Raw genomic sequence first — 14,514 nt, forward strand, 5'->3', positions numbered from 1 at the left:
TCCTCTCCACCCTCTCCGAGTTGGGCATCTCCGGCGCGGCCCACGCTTGGATTGCGTCCTACCTGACAGGTCGCTCCTACCAGGTGGCGTGGCGAGAATCTGTCTCCTCACCACGCGCTCTCACCACTGGTGTCCCCCAGGGCTCTGTTCTAGGCCCTCTCCTATTCTCGCTATACACCAAGTCACTTGGCTCTGTCATAACCTCACATGGTCTCTCCTATCATTGCTATGCAGACGACACACAATTAATCTTCTCCTGTCCCCCTTCTGATGACCAGGTGGCGAATCGCATCTCTGCATGTCTGGCAGACATATCAGTGTGGATGACGGATCACCACCTCAAGCTGAACCTCGGCAAGATGGAGCTGCTCTTCCTCCCGGGGAAGGACTGCCCGTTCCATGATCTCGCCATCACGGTTGACAACTCCATTGTGTCCTTCTCCCAGAGCGCTAAGAACCTTGGCGTGATCCTGGACAACACCCTGTCGTTCTCAACTAACATCAAGGCGGTGGCCCGTTCCTGTAGGTTCATGCTCTACAACATCCGCAGAGTACGACCCTGCCTCACACAGGAAGCGGCGCAGGTCCTAATCCAGGCACTTGTCATCTCCCGTCTGGATTACTGCAACTCGCTGTTGGCTGGGCTCCCTGCCTATGCCATTAAACCCCTACAACTCATCCAGAACGCCGCAGCCCGTCTGGTGTTCAACCTTCCCAAGTTCTCTCACGTCACCCCGCTCCTCCGCTCTCTCCACTGGCTTCCAGTTGAAGCTCGCATCCGCTACAAGACCATGGTGCTTGCCTACGGAGCTGTGAGGGGAACAGCACCGCAGTACCTCCAGGCTCTGATCAGGCCCTACACCCAAACAAGGGCACTGCGTTCATCCACCTCTGGCCTGCTCGCCTCCCTACCACTGAGGAAGTACAGTTCCCGCTCAGCCCAGTCAAAACTGTTCGCTGCTCTGGCCCCCCAATGGTGGAACAAACTCCCTCACGACGCCAGGACAGCGTAGTCAATCACCACCTTCCGGAGACACCTGAAACCCCACCTCTTTAAGGAATACCTAGGATAGGATAAAGTAATCCTTCTCACCCCCCCCTTAAATGATTTAGATGCACTATTGTAAAGTGGCTGTTCCACTGGATGTCATAAGGTGAATTCACCAATTTGTAAGTCGCTCTGGATAAGAGCGTCTGCCAAATGACTTAAATGTAATGTAAATGTTATACTACATGACCAAAAGTAAAGTACATCTCATTCCAAAATCATTGACATTAATATAGAGTTGCCCCCCCCCCCCCCTTTGCTGCTATAACAGCCTCCACTCACCAAGGAAGGCTTTCCACTAGATGTTCAGCCACAAGAGCATTAGTGAGGTCGGACACTGATGTTGGGCGAATAAGCCTGTTTAAAGCTGGGTTTTGTTTCATTGTTGAACTTTCCTAATTTATATATAGCCATTGATTTTTGAAAAATATAACTTTTAAATGCCTCATGAGCTTAAAACAGAATAAAACATGTAAGCTTTCACTAAATTGTTTGTCAACAATACTATTGTAAACAAACAATGAATAGCTTTATAAAACATGTTTAAAGAATAACAATTTTGTTCTCATCTGTCTGTCCTTATATCTAAAGTTCCATCTATGAATTTGAGTGAGAGTGGCTATATTTCTCTTACCCCATCCCTCATCCATTTACCAAAACAAGAGGCCATTTAGTTGTTTTTATCCCAAGCTGTAGCTTTATTCTACCGTACAGTGTCTTCACATTACCTCATGAGTCTATTATGAGTTTAGATTTGATTATATCTTCCTGATGTTATTTCTTTCTTTAAATGTTTGTGCAAAGCACTTCACAAAGCATATACATTAAGGATAAGAGTCAGGGGCGCAACTTTGGTTTTAGAAGTGGGGGGGACATAGATGTTTTTATAGTTTTTATTTAGTGGGTAGATTAGCTTTAAAATTGCAGATATATTGTGGCTTCCATCAATGTAATTGTCTGCATAATTTCCAATCCCCCACATGTTTTTTTCAAATATATATATGTATATTTTACACTAACCCTACCATTGCACTCCTAATTGGAGTAAACAAATGGATATCAACAAATGGGCTTCTACAGTGCCTTGCGAAAGTATTCGGCCCCCTTGAACTTTGCGACCTTTTGCCACATTTCAGGCTTCAAACATAAATATATAAAACTTTTTTTGTGAAGAATCAACAACAAGTGGGACACAATCATGAAGTGGAACGACATTTATTGGAGATTTCAAGCTTTATTAACAAATCAAAAACTGAAAAATTGGGCGTGCAAAATTAGCATCTGATGGCTAGCTTCTGATGGAGGTTCTAGCTGTAAGGTCTAAAAAAATAGTGGATCCGTATCACATTGGGTGAGGCGGGTTGCCATCTTGGATCACTATGTGATACTACTTTGAAGAATCTAAAATATAAAATATATTTTGATTTGTTTAACACTTTTTTGGTAACTACACGATTCCATATGTGTTATTTCACAGTTTTGAATTCTTCACTATTATTCTACAATGTAGAAAATAGTTAAACGAAAGAAAAACCCTTGAATGAGTAGATGTGTCCTAACTTTTGACTGGTACTGTAGGTGTATGGAAAGTTGTTGACTGAGACATGGGAATGAAGAAAGTTTACATTCTGTCCAAACATGTTATTGTTGAATCTCATGGATCCTAAGGGGGGAAGCACAGGGCAAATGTCTGGTTTCAATCACAGATAAGGGAGGACAGGCGGGTATTAAGGAGGAGAGAGGAATTCAGCCCAGGTCACAGGTCAGATGGAGTGAGAAGGAACAGACCACAAAGGTTTTAGCGTCAGGCGGGGCCATGACTACACCAGTGAGAGAAACCAAACAAGTTCTTGACTAGCAACAGATATGTATTGGCTGTCTAGATGTGCAAGGAGTTGATTCCGGCTAGTCGGAGGACAAAAATATATGTGTTTGTGCAATCATGTTTTTGTATTTTGCAGTTGTTTAACCCAGTGGGTGAATGAACTTAGTTTGAGCTTTTCGTGAGTTTTTACTCTGTTTGTTCAGAACCAAACACAACCTTACCTAGTTTAAACATCACCCAAAAAGTTGACCCCACTACCATCAGTTTCCACCTCAATCACAAAAAGCTTGCCGTCAATGGGACTCCACCCGTTGTTTTGGCAGTGTTGATTCAGTTGGAAACAAACATATTCAATCAGAGTTTTAGGACTAATTTCAACAGTTATAATATGAAACAGTTTTAAAATAACTGACACTCTCCATCCTCTACTACTCTGCTCCAGCTCTCACACTCTTTCCCAGATCTTACACTCATTATGTAGATATCATCATTCTTGTTGACTGCCCAGCACCCAAAGTGTCCACAACTGTAGTACTTCACACTTCCTGGCACTCTTGTCCATGGAAGGGGTGTCTGGTCCCTTGTGTGAGTCCGACAGTATGGAGTATCGTCCAACAATAAACTGAACACCTCCAGCATCCACCTGCTTCAGAAGGCCTGAAGACGACAAAGACAGATGGACAGACAAGCAAACGGGATCACGTATCTGTGAATTCTGCCAAATGACTTACATGTTAAAATTGTAAAACAATCATCATTTTTTCAGCACCCTGATGATATCGGGAAGGCTAAGAAGCAGGTGTCCTCTGGATAAATATTGAGTAATTCTCTCCACTAACCTGCAGCTTGCATCCAGTTACCGGCCACATACTTGTAGATTGAGTCTGCCTTGTTGACACCCCAGATCCCTGCTGGTCCTACAGTGATATGCTTCAGGGAACCAGGCAGGCGGATCCATTTATCACCTACCAGGTAGTAGGGGATTTGACTTGTGTCTGTTGCAACCACTTGCCCCAGTCCTGCATCAATCTGCATCAGATTACTGATGTCCACTAGCTCCTGACAGTCCCAGGCTATGGAGACAAAGACATATGGGTAGATTGCACCAATAAAATCTTGATCAATTCCAAGATGATCAAGCATGTTTCAGATGATGGTGACTTACCGTGACTGAGGGCCAGGAGACAGAGGACCAATAGGATGGCTGCAGTGGCTCTCATAATGTCTCTGATGATGTCCCCACTGCAGGGCTTTGCGCTTTAATAGCCCTGCACACAGCTTTAAAAGCAATGATGGCTTCCTGTTCCACCTGTATTTTTTTATTTTTTACTTGACCTTAATTTTACTAGGCAGGTCAGTGAGGAACAAATTCTCATTTTCAATGACGGCCTAGGAACAGTGGGTTAGCTGGGCTGAACGACAGATTTGTACCTTGTCAGCTCGGGGATTTTGCAACCATTAAGTAGATGTCATGCTGCCCCACTACCAAATTGCTAGTCCAACGCTCTAACCACAAGGCAACCCTGATGCAACGTATATACAAGAGTTGATGGGAGGCTTGACCAAGAAAGGCTTTTCTTGATATTTTCTAATGGTTCGGGTAAATGCAGACAATTTATGGATAAGTGAAAGACCCCGTTACCAAACTGCTACTGTCCCCCTACCTAACTGCTACTGCCCCACTACCTAACTGCTACTGCCCCACTACCTAACTGCTGCTGCCCCACTAACTAACTACTACTGCCCCACTACCTAACTACTACTGCCACCCTACCTAACTGCTACTGCCCCACTACCAAACTGCTACTGCCCCACTACCTAACTGCTGCTGCCCCACTACCTAACTGCTACTGCCCCACTACCTAACCACTACTGCCACCCTACCAAACTGCTACTGTCCCCCTACCTAACTGCTACTGCTCCACTACCTAACTGCTACTGCCCCAGTACCTAACTGCTGCTGTCACCCTACCTAACTGCTACTGCCCCACTACCAAACTGCTACTGTCCCCCTACCTAACTGCTACTGCCCCACTAACTAACTGCTACTGCTCCACTAACTAACTGCTACTGCCCCACTACCTAACTGCTACTGCTCCACTACCTAACTGCTACTGCCCCACTACCTAACTGCTACTGCCCCACTACCTAACTGCTACTGTCCCACTACCTAACTGCTACTGCCCCACTACCTAACTGCTACTGCCCCAATACCTAACCACTACTGCCACCCTACCAAACTGCTACTGTCCCCCTACCTAACTGCTACTGCCCCACTACCTAACTGCTACTGCTCCACTACCTAACTGCTACTGCCCCACTACCTAACTGCTACTGCTCCACTACCTAACTGATACTGCCCCCTACCAAACTGCTACTGTCCCCCTACCTAACTGCTACTGCCCCACTACCTAACTGCTACTGCCCCACTACCTAACCACTACTGCCACCCTACCAAACTGCTACTGTCCCCCTACCTAACTGCTACTGTCCCCCTACCTAACTGCTACTGCCCCACTACCTAACTGCTACTGCCCCACTACCTAACTGCTGCTGCCCCACTAACTAACTCCTACTGCCCCACTACCTAACTACTACTGCCACCCTACCTAACTGCAGCTGCCCCACTACCTAACTGCTGCTGCCCCACTAACTAACTACTACTGCCCCACTACCTAACTACTAACTGCCACCCTACCTAACTGCTACTGCCCCACTACCTAACTACTACTGCCACTCTACCTAACTGCTGTTGCCCCACTACCTAACTACTACTGCCACCCTACCTAACTGCTACTGCCCCACTACCTAACTACTACTGCCACCCTACCTAACTACTACTGCCCCACTACCTAACTACTACTGCCCCACTACCTAACTGCTGCTGCCACCCTACCTAACTACTACTGCCACACTACCTAACTACTACTGCCCCACTACCTAAATACTACTGCCACCCTACCTAACTGCTACTGCCCCCTACCTAACTGCTGTTGCCCCACTACCTAACTACTACTGCCACCCTACCTAACTGCTACTGCCCCACTACCTAACTACTACTGCCACACTACCTAACTACTACTGTCCCACTACCTAACTACTACTGCCCCACTACCTAACTGCTGCTGCAACCCTACCTAACTACTACTGCCCCACTACCTAACTACTACTGCCCCACTACCTAACTGCTGCTGCCACACTACCTAACTACTACTGCCCCACTACCAAACTACTACTGCCACCCTACCTAACTGCTACTGCCCTGCTACCTAACTGCTACTGCCCCTCTACCTAACTGCTACTGCCCTGCTACCTAACTGCTGCTGCCACACTACCTAACTGCTACTGCCCCACTACATAACTGCTACTGCCCCTCTACCTAACTGCTACTGCCCTGCTACCTAACTGCTACTGCCCCTCTACCTAACTGCTACTGCCCTGCTACCTAATTGCTACTGCCCTGCTACCTAACTGCTGCTGCCCCCCTACCTAACTGCTACTGCCCCACTACCTAACTGCTGCTGCCCCCTACCTAACTGTTGCTGCCCCCTACCTAACTGCTGCTGCCCCCTACCTAACTGCTGCTGCCCCTACCTAACTGCTGCTGCCCCCCTACCTAACTGCTACTGCCCTGCTACCTAACTGCTACTGCCCTGCTACCTAACTGCTACTGCCCCACTACCTAACTGCTACTGCCCCACTACCTAACTGCTACTGCTCTGCTACCTAACTGATACTGCCCTGCTACTTAACTGATACTGCTGCAACTTAAAGTGAAACACAACGCTGTTTTGTCAATCTCTTGTGTCAGTATCATGTTGAAATAGAATGGAATGTTATAACTATTTCTCCAAGCACGACAAGACTGCGGCTTCTATGAAACCTGTAACCACTGACCAGATAAACAGATACAACAATCTCACTAGTCTAGACAGGATAAACCTGTTTTCACGATTTCTGTTAGTTCCATTTATAGTACAATTATTGTTATTTTTTCAATCGTCAATATGCAGAAACAGTTTGTGATCCATTGAAAAGCTAATGTACTCAGATGACTTGTATTTTAACACATTATCAACTGCATATGCGCCACGAACCCTGTTGTTTTGACAAGTGGCATTTGATCAGATCGAACACAACTGACAGATCTGGTGAATGATTTGTTTATCACTGGTAAGAAGAGAATTTGATAAAAACAGTCATCTACATTTTAGAGTGTCGGATGGAGATTCAGGGAGGCTGCCGAAACAGGGAGGGAAACCAAATCTGTTGCTTTTTATTTAACCACAATGAATCACAACCCTACAGGGGATATCAACATTGACAAGACTTGTCTGTTATTTCAGTGGTGGCACACTGGGAAATATGTTAATGAGACATGTAATTTCAGCCAACAGAGTATTCTGAAGTTGTCAGTCTCAGCAAATTATACTCTCTTGTTTGATCAACTCAGCTATCTGTGTTGCAAAGGCAAACTTCAATATTTAAGTCCATAATTGTTTTACATTGATCAGAAATCATTGGGTTGATGGAGAATTCCATGTCAGCTGAACAATTACCCAATTTACAGCCATATCGAAGCTTACTGGACTTTTTCCAAGTGAAATGTTTTCAAGTGTACATTTAGGTAAGGTGTTCATGTTTATTTGAACATTGATTAATGACTAGTTATGGGATGCTGATGGTAGATCGAGCTATGATCATGATGTAATATGAGAGATGATGAGCTATGACAAGGATTGCATTCTCAAATGCCTTGTTCATACAGAATGATGGATGTTTCTGCCCGCTATTATTCCAGACGTGGAGACGACCCATAGACGACCCAGGTCGTAGGTCACGTGCTTCATGCACATCAGGGATTTACATTAAAACCTGAAAGGCACCTGCCCATCGGGCAAGTCAGGAGTATTTTTTTGGTTACCTGAAGATTGGATCACTTCCCCGAAAATGTAAATGAGCTGTGGTGCTACCTCAGAGCAGTGGAGCTACCTCAGAGCAGTGGAGCAACCTCAGAGCAGTGGAGCAACCTCAGAGCAGTGGAGCAACCTCAGAGCAGTGGAGCAACCTCAGAGCAGTGGTGCTACCTCAGAGCAGTGGGGCTACCTCAGAGCAGTGGGGCTACCTCAGAGCAGTGGGGTTTATGTCAGAGCAGTGGGAATACCTCAGAGCAATGAGGCTACCTCAGAGCAGTGGTGCTACCTCAGAGCAGTCGTGCTACCTCAGAGCAGTGGTGCTACCTCAGAGCAGTCGTGCTACCTCAGAGCAGTGGGGTTTATGTCAGAGCAGTGGGGCTACCTCAGAGCAGTCGTGCTACCTCAGAGCAGTGGGGTTTATGTCAGAGCAGTGGGAATACCTAGGAGCAGTGGAGCTACCTCAGAGCAGTGGAGCTACCTCAGAGCAGTGGTGCTACCTCAGAGCAGTGGGGTTTATGTCAGAGCAGTGGGGCTACCTCAGAGCAGTCGTGCTACCTCAGAGCAGTGGGGTTTATGTCAGAGCAGTGGTGCTACCTCAGAGCAGTCGTGCTACCTCAGAGCAGTCGTGCTACCTCAGAGCAGTGGGGTTTATGTCAGAGCAGTGGGGCTACCTCAGAGCAGTCGTGCTACCTCAGAGCAGTGGGGTTTATGTCAGAGCAGTGGGAATACCTCAGAGCAATGGGGCTACCTCAGAGCAGTGGGGCGACCTCAGAGCGGTGGGGCTACCTCAGAGCAGTGGTGCTACCTCAGAGCAGTGAGGCTACCTCAGAGCAGTGGGACTACCTCAGAGCGGTGGTGTTTATGTCAGAGCAGTGGGAATACCTCAGAGCAGTGGGGCTACCTCAGAGCAGTGGGGCTACCTCAGAGCAGTGGGGCTACCTCAGAGCGGTGGGGCTACTTCAGAGCAGTGGGGCTACCTCAGAGCAGTGGGGCTACCTCAGAGCAGTGGGGCTACCTCAGAGCAGTGGTGCTACCTCAGGGCAGTGGTGCTACCTCAGAGCAGTGGGGCTACCTCAGAGCAGTGGGGCTACCTCAGAGCAGTGGGGCTACCTCAGAGCAGTGGGGCTACCTCAGAGCAGGCTTAACTTGAGTGACTGCTCAGTTCACTTGCCCCTAAAGGCACCGTCAATCCCTACACATTGAGACATTGCTCCATCCAGTGCCCTCTGGTTTACTGGCTGTGATGCTGACTCTGTATTGAAGAAAGAGGTTGGGTACATCTTTTCAAAATGCCTTGAATCCCACATGATCATTTCTGTGATATAGTGCTTCCAACCCCTTTGAAAAAATGTGTGTTTGAGCTACATTGCATTGGTCTATTTATTCTACATCCATTGAGACCAATCATTAGCCTGTGTGATTAACGGGGGCTGAGCTAGAACAGTATTTGTGAGACCAGGGCGGATCCTGTGTAACGGTTTTCTATAGGTGAAGGAGAGTCGGACCAAAATGCGGCATGGCTATTGAGATTCATGTTTAATAAAGCACAAAGGAAACACGAATCAATACAAAACAATAAACGTAACGTGAAAACCGAAACAGCCTAAACTGGTGTAAACTAACACATAGACAGTAACAAGGATGACAAAAAAAATAAAAAAATAAAAAATAAAAATAATAATAAATAAAATAAAAAAGGACAATCACCCACGACACAGTCAAAGAATATGGCTGCCTAAATATGGTTTCCAATCAGAGACAACAATAAACACCTGCCTCTGATTGAAAACCACTTCAGACAGCCATAGACTAAGCTAGAAAACCCCACTAAGCTTCAATCCCAATACCTGTGAAAAACCCCAAGACAAAAACACACCACATACCAAAACCCATGTCACACCCTGGCCTGACCAAATAAAGAAAGAAAACACAAAATACTAAGACCAGGGCGTGACATCCTGAAAACGGTTCTTCTCCCAAAAATGTTTTAAAGTCTGATTGTAATTATTTCAGCTACAAATAAATACTGCTTTATTTTTCATGAAATAAACTTCTCTCTGAGTTGTGTGCTTGTCTTAATTGTGTACAGGTTTATTTTACAGCAGTCTTACCCTGTACCTACCCTCTAAGCAGGGCCGGCCCGCTCATTAGGCAGGATTATGAGGCTGTCTATGCAGGCATAATTCTGCCCAAAAACCATGACAATTTCTCTCAACCAGTGGCATATGGGCTTTTAAGGGGAGCGCTGATGCCGCCCTGTGATAAGGCAGGGGTACAAAATATTTTGCTTGTTCATTCCCAGCGGCACCTCTGTTGGCATCGCTGTGACGCTCCACCAACATAAATCATGTAGCAGATAGAGCCAGGGTGAGACATGAGCCATTCACAAAAACTCTAGGCTGTTACACAACTTTTCATGATTACCGCATGTTAGAGGCATGACAAATGAATGACGAATTAACTTGAAAAATAATGGTATAGCCTACACTCAAATACGATGTGGTTCAACGAGAACATGGACATTTTGCCAAGGCAGAGCTGAGCGGCCGGCACCCGAAACGCGCGCAACAGCAGTGGACGCATAAATTCTTCCCTACTGACAGTAGCCAAATTTGACATGAAACTTTTTGTTGTTTTGTGAAAAAGATGTCTCTTTCCACTCACCACTATTTGGAAGCTGGAAATATCTTGCAAGTGGATAAATGTGTGTGGCTGACCTATAAAGGAGCCCTTTGAAATTATAGTTTGACAATCAGAAGAAAACATCTTGATTTGTTGTGTTTATGCCACAGTAAAAGGTAACATATTTGTTAAACATATAAGTTAAGTTAAAAATATTAGAAATATAGGCCCACAGAGATTCTTAGAGACTGTATATGTAATTCTATGATTAAGCCCATAAAAAATGTTGGTGCACGCGCTTGATCCCGTACCTGGATATAGTATATGGTAGAAATAGTATGTAGCCTTTTCTGTGGCCTACAGGCAGGAGATAAAATGTATGACACAACAGCCTGTTATACAAACGGTGGCTCTAACACATTATTAATAAAATCATTTGATGGCCTACATGGTACTCCAGTACCAGTACACTCCAGTAAGCACATTCCGACGCCAATGTCCTCTGGACGTCTTTTTGGTCCTGTTGGACCTGATGTTCTTTTTTGGTGTTTCACAATGGTAGGCCTACCATATAGATGGCCATTCATAAAACGCAATTTCAGGTGACACTGAAGGCTACACCCCAGTAAACACGGATAAATGCCGACCCCTTTTGGACACCTTTTTTTGGTCCTGTCTGGACCGGACTTGATTTCTATGTCCACAGAAGTTGGTTTTTGGTCCGGTCCAAACCTAAATCTGAACCAGTCATAGATGTCTATGTTCGGTTCAGATATAAATGACGTCAAAACACGTTATACCGTAGCATGCTAGCTAGCTAGACAAGAAGTCATCTTTATGAATCACATTGCCAATGTACTGGGAAATCCTTTTCAATCCTTATCATATGAAGATACATTATAAATGAAACATCTCTGTGCTCATCGGCCATTGGACATAAACATTACACAAGTCAGAAATCACAAATTCAACAATTTGCTGCAAGTGCCGCAAAGCAATCACTATTTTGCTTCCCATGCCTGCTATTCGGTGGAGAGGGTGTGTGGTCCAAGTCTGGTTTAAAGGATTGAAAACATCTGTCTGAAAGGGTCTCATTATCAAGCTTAAAAGGATAAACATTCACATGCAACATTATGGGCCAGAAAAGGTTGAAATCATTGGTCATGCATTAATCCAGCATGACTTCATCCAGAGAATGCCAGACTTTAATGACCAAGTTTGATGATGACAAAGTTTGCCTACAAGAGGGACTGCCACGCCACCTTCCTTATGTAAACTGATGGTGGTGCACCTATAGCCAATAGCCAGTTTTAGAGAACTGTCATTATTGAATATTGTAAGAGCTTTTATTGTCTGCGTCCCTGTTATTTATCTTACTATTCTGACTTGGTGTATAGGGGGAATACAGTAAGAACAGCCTATTCTGTTTCTGTCCATTTCAAAAGGGCTGAAACAAATAGGCATATCAACTAATTCCATTTAAACTCGCTGATTAATGTCATAATCAGAATGCTTGCTTCCCTCTTATCCACAAATTTTTCCCTTAAGCCATATTTTGTACATCTCAATTGTTATATTGTATATATAGGTCTATCTCATTAGTATCTTGTTCATTATTTTAGGTAATGTTGGAATTGTGCATTTAATTGTTTTGCTTACTTTGTGTATTATAATTAGCTCAGGTATTTTTCTCCATGTAATTCCAGTTGATTTTGCGATGATTGTTTTGTTTGCTCAATGCACTGTCTGTGAGTCGGTATATTTCACATAAAAGTGAATCCTCATGAATCTCTCTCTCTCTCTCTCTCAATGTGTGTCTGTGGTGATTTAATGAAGAGTAAAGTTTAGGCCTCATCACATTGCTGAATTTATCTGAAATAACATCTGAATTTCTGTCGGTGTCCATTTTGAAAGTACTAAATGAATAGGCCTACCTCGTCGCAGCTCGTTTGCTAATGATCAGAACAAACATTGTGAATTTACTGAACATAAATATAATAATGTTCGTGTATGGTTCAAAAGTCTAAACTCATGTCGGCATATGTTATTCTTGAAGGAGAATGTGATTCTTATCAAGTTACACAAATCCACAAGGAATCCGTAGAAACCATATTTATTTAAGCAAGTCTGCCATATCAGCTGTTTTTATGAAATGCAGTAAATTATGCCGAATTAACTGTATTGCTGCCAGACAATGCTCAGCCTGGTCTCATAAACGTAAGTCTGGGACACTCAAATTAGTATGATATGTTAGGTTTGGTATGACACATGATTACTAAAGTCAGCACCCTGATGATATCGGGAAGGCTAAGAAGCAGGTGTCCTCTGGATAAATATTGAGTAATTCTCTCCACTAACCTGCAGCTTGCATCCAGTTACCGGCCACATACTTGTAGATTGAGTCTGCCTTGTTGACACCCCAGATCCCTGCTGGTCCTACAGTGATATGCTTCAGGGAACCAGGCAGGCGGATCCATTTATCACCTACCAGGTAGTAGGGGATTTGACTTGTGTCTGTTGCAACGACTTGCCCCAGTCCTGCATCAATCTGCATCAGATTACTGATGTCCACTAGCTCCTGACAGTCCCAGGCTATGGAGACAAAGACATATGGGTAGATTGCACCAATAAAATCTTGATCAATTCCAAGATGATCAAGCATGTTTCAGATGTTGGTGACTTACCGTGACTGAGGGCCAGGAGACAGAGGACCAATAGGATGGCTGCAGTGGCTCTCATAATGTCTCTGATGATGTCCCCATTGCAGGGCTTTGCGCTTTAATAGCCCTGCACACAGCTTTAAAAGCAATGATGGCTTCCTGTTCCACCTGTATTTTTTAATTTTTTACTTGACCTTAATTTTACTAGGCAGGTCAGTGAGGAACAAATTCTTATTTTCAATGACGGCCTAGGAACAGTGGGTTAGCTGGGCTGAACGACAGATTTGTACCTTGTCAGCTCGGGGATTTTGCAACCATTAAGTAGATGTCATGCTGCCCCACTACCAAATTGCTAGTCCAACGCTCTAACCACAAGGCAACCCTGCTGCAACGTATATACAAGAGTTGATGGGAGGCTGGACCAAGAAAGGCTTTTCTTGATATTTTCTAATGGTTCGGGTAAATGCAGACAATTTATGGATAAGTGAAAGACCCCGTTACCAAACTGCTACTGTCCCCCTACCTAACTGCTACTGCCCCACTACCTAACTGCTGCTGCCCCACTAACTAACTACTACTGCCCCACTACCTAACTACTACTGCCACCCTACCTAACTGCTACTGCCCCACTACCTAACTGCTACTGCCCCACTACCTAACCACTACTGCCACCCTACCAAACTGCTACTGTCCCCCTACCTAACTGCTACTGCTCCACTACCTAACTGCTACTGCCCCAGTACCTAACTGCTGCTGTCACCCTACCTAACTGCTACTGCCCCACTACCTAACTGCTACTGCCCCACTACCTAACTGCTACTGCCCCACTACCTAACTGCTACTGCCCCACTGCCTAACCACTACTGCCACCCTACCAAACTGCTACTGTCCCCCTACCTAACTGCTACTGCCCCACTACCTAACTGCTACTGCCCCACTACCTAACTGCTGCTGCCCCACTAACTAACTACTACTGCCCCACTACCTAACTACTACTGCCACCCTACCTAACTGCAGCTGCCCCACTACCTAACTGCTGCTGCCCCACTAACTAACTACTACTGCCCCACTACCTAACTACTACTGCCACCCTACCTAACTGCTACTGCCCCACTACCTAACTACTACTGCCACCCTACCTAACTGCTGTTGCCCCACTACCTAACTACTACTGCCACCCTACCTAACTGCTACTGCCCCCTACCTAACTGCTGTTGCCCCACTACCTAACTACTACTGCCACCCTACCTAACTACTACTGCCACCCTACCTAACTGCTGTTGCCCCACTACCTAACTACTACTGCCACCCTACCTAACTGCTACTGCCCCACTACCTAACTACTACTGCCACCCTACCTAACTGCTACTGCCCCACTACCTAACTACTACTGCCACACTACCTAACTACTACTGTCCCACTACCTAACTACTACTGCCCCAC

The 14,514-nt window shown here is 45.3% G+C and overlaps 1 protein-coding gene across 1 annotated transcript; it reads right to left on the reverse strand.

The window, feature by feature from the left end:
- Positions 1 to 2,247: 2,247 nt before the first annotated feature.
- Positions 2,248 to 5,439, reverse strand: LOC135515673 (fish-egg lectin-like). The gene is made up of 3 exons (XM_064939343.1): positions 4,039 to 5,439; positions 3,713 to 3,946; positions 2,248 to 3,530 (listed from the first exon to the last, which is right to left on the reverse strand). Exons 1-3 carry the CDS (start codon positions 4,091 to 4,093, stop codon positions 3,361 to 3,363), a joined length of 459 nt encoding a protein of 152 aa, XP_064795415.1. The 5' UTR covers positions 4,094 to 5,439; the 3' UTR covers positions 2,248 to 3,360.
- Positions 5,440 to 14,514: the final 9,075 nt, after the last annotated feature.

This window comes from Oncorhynchus masou, chromosome 27 (assembly GCF_036934945.1).
Source record: "Oncorhynchus masou masou isolate Uvic2021 chromosome 27, UVic_Omas_1.1, whole genome shotgun sequence".
NCBI lineage: Eukaryota > Metazoa > Chordata > Actinopteri > Salmoniformes > Salmonidae > Oncorhynchus > Oncorhynchus masou.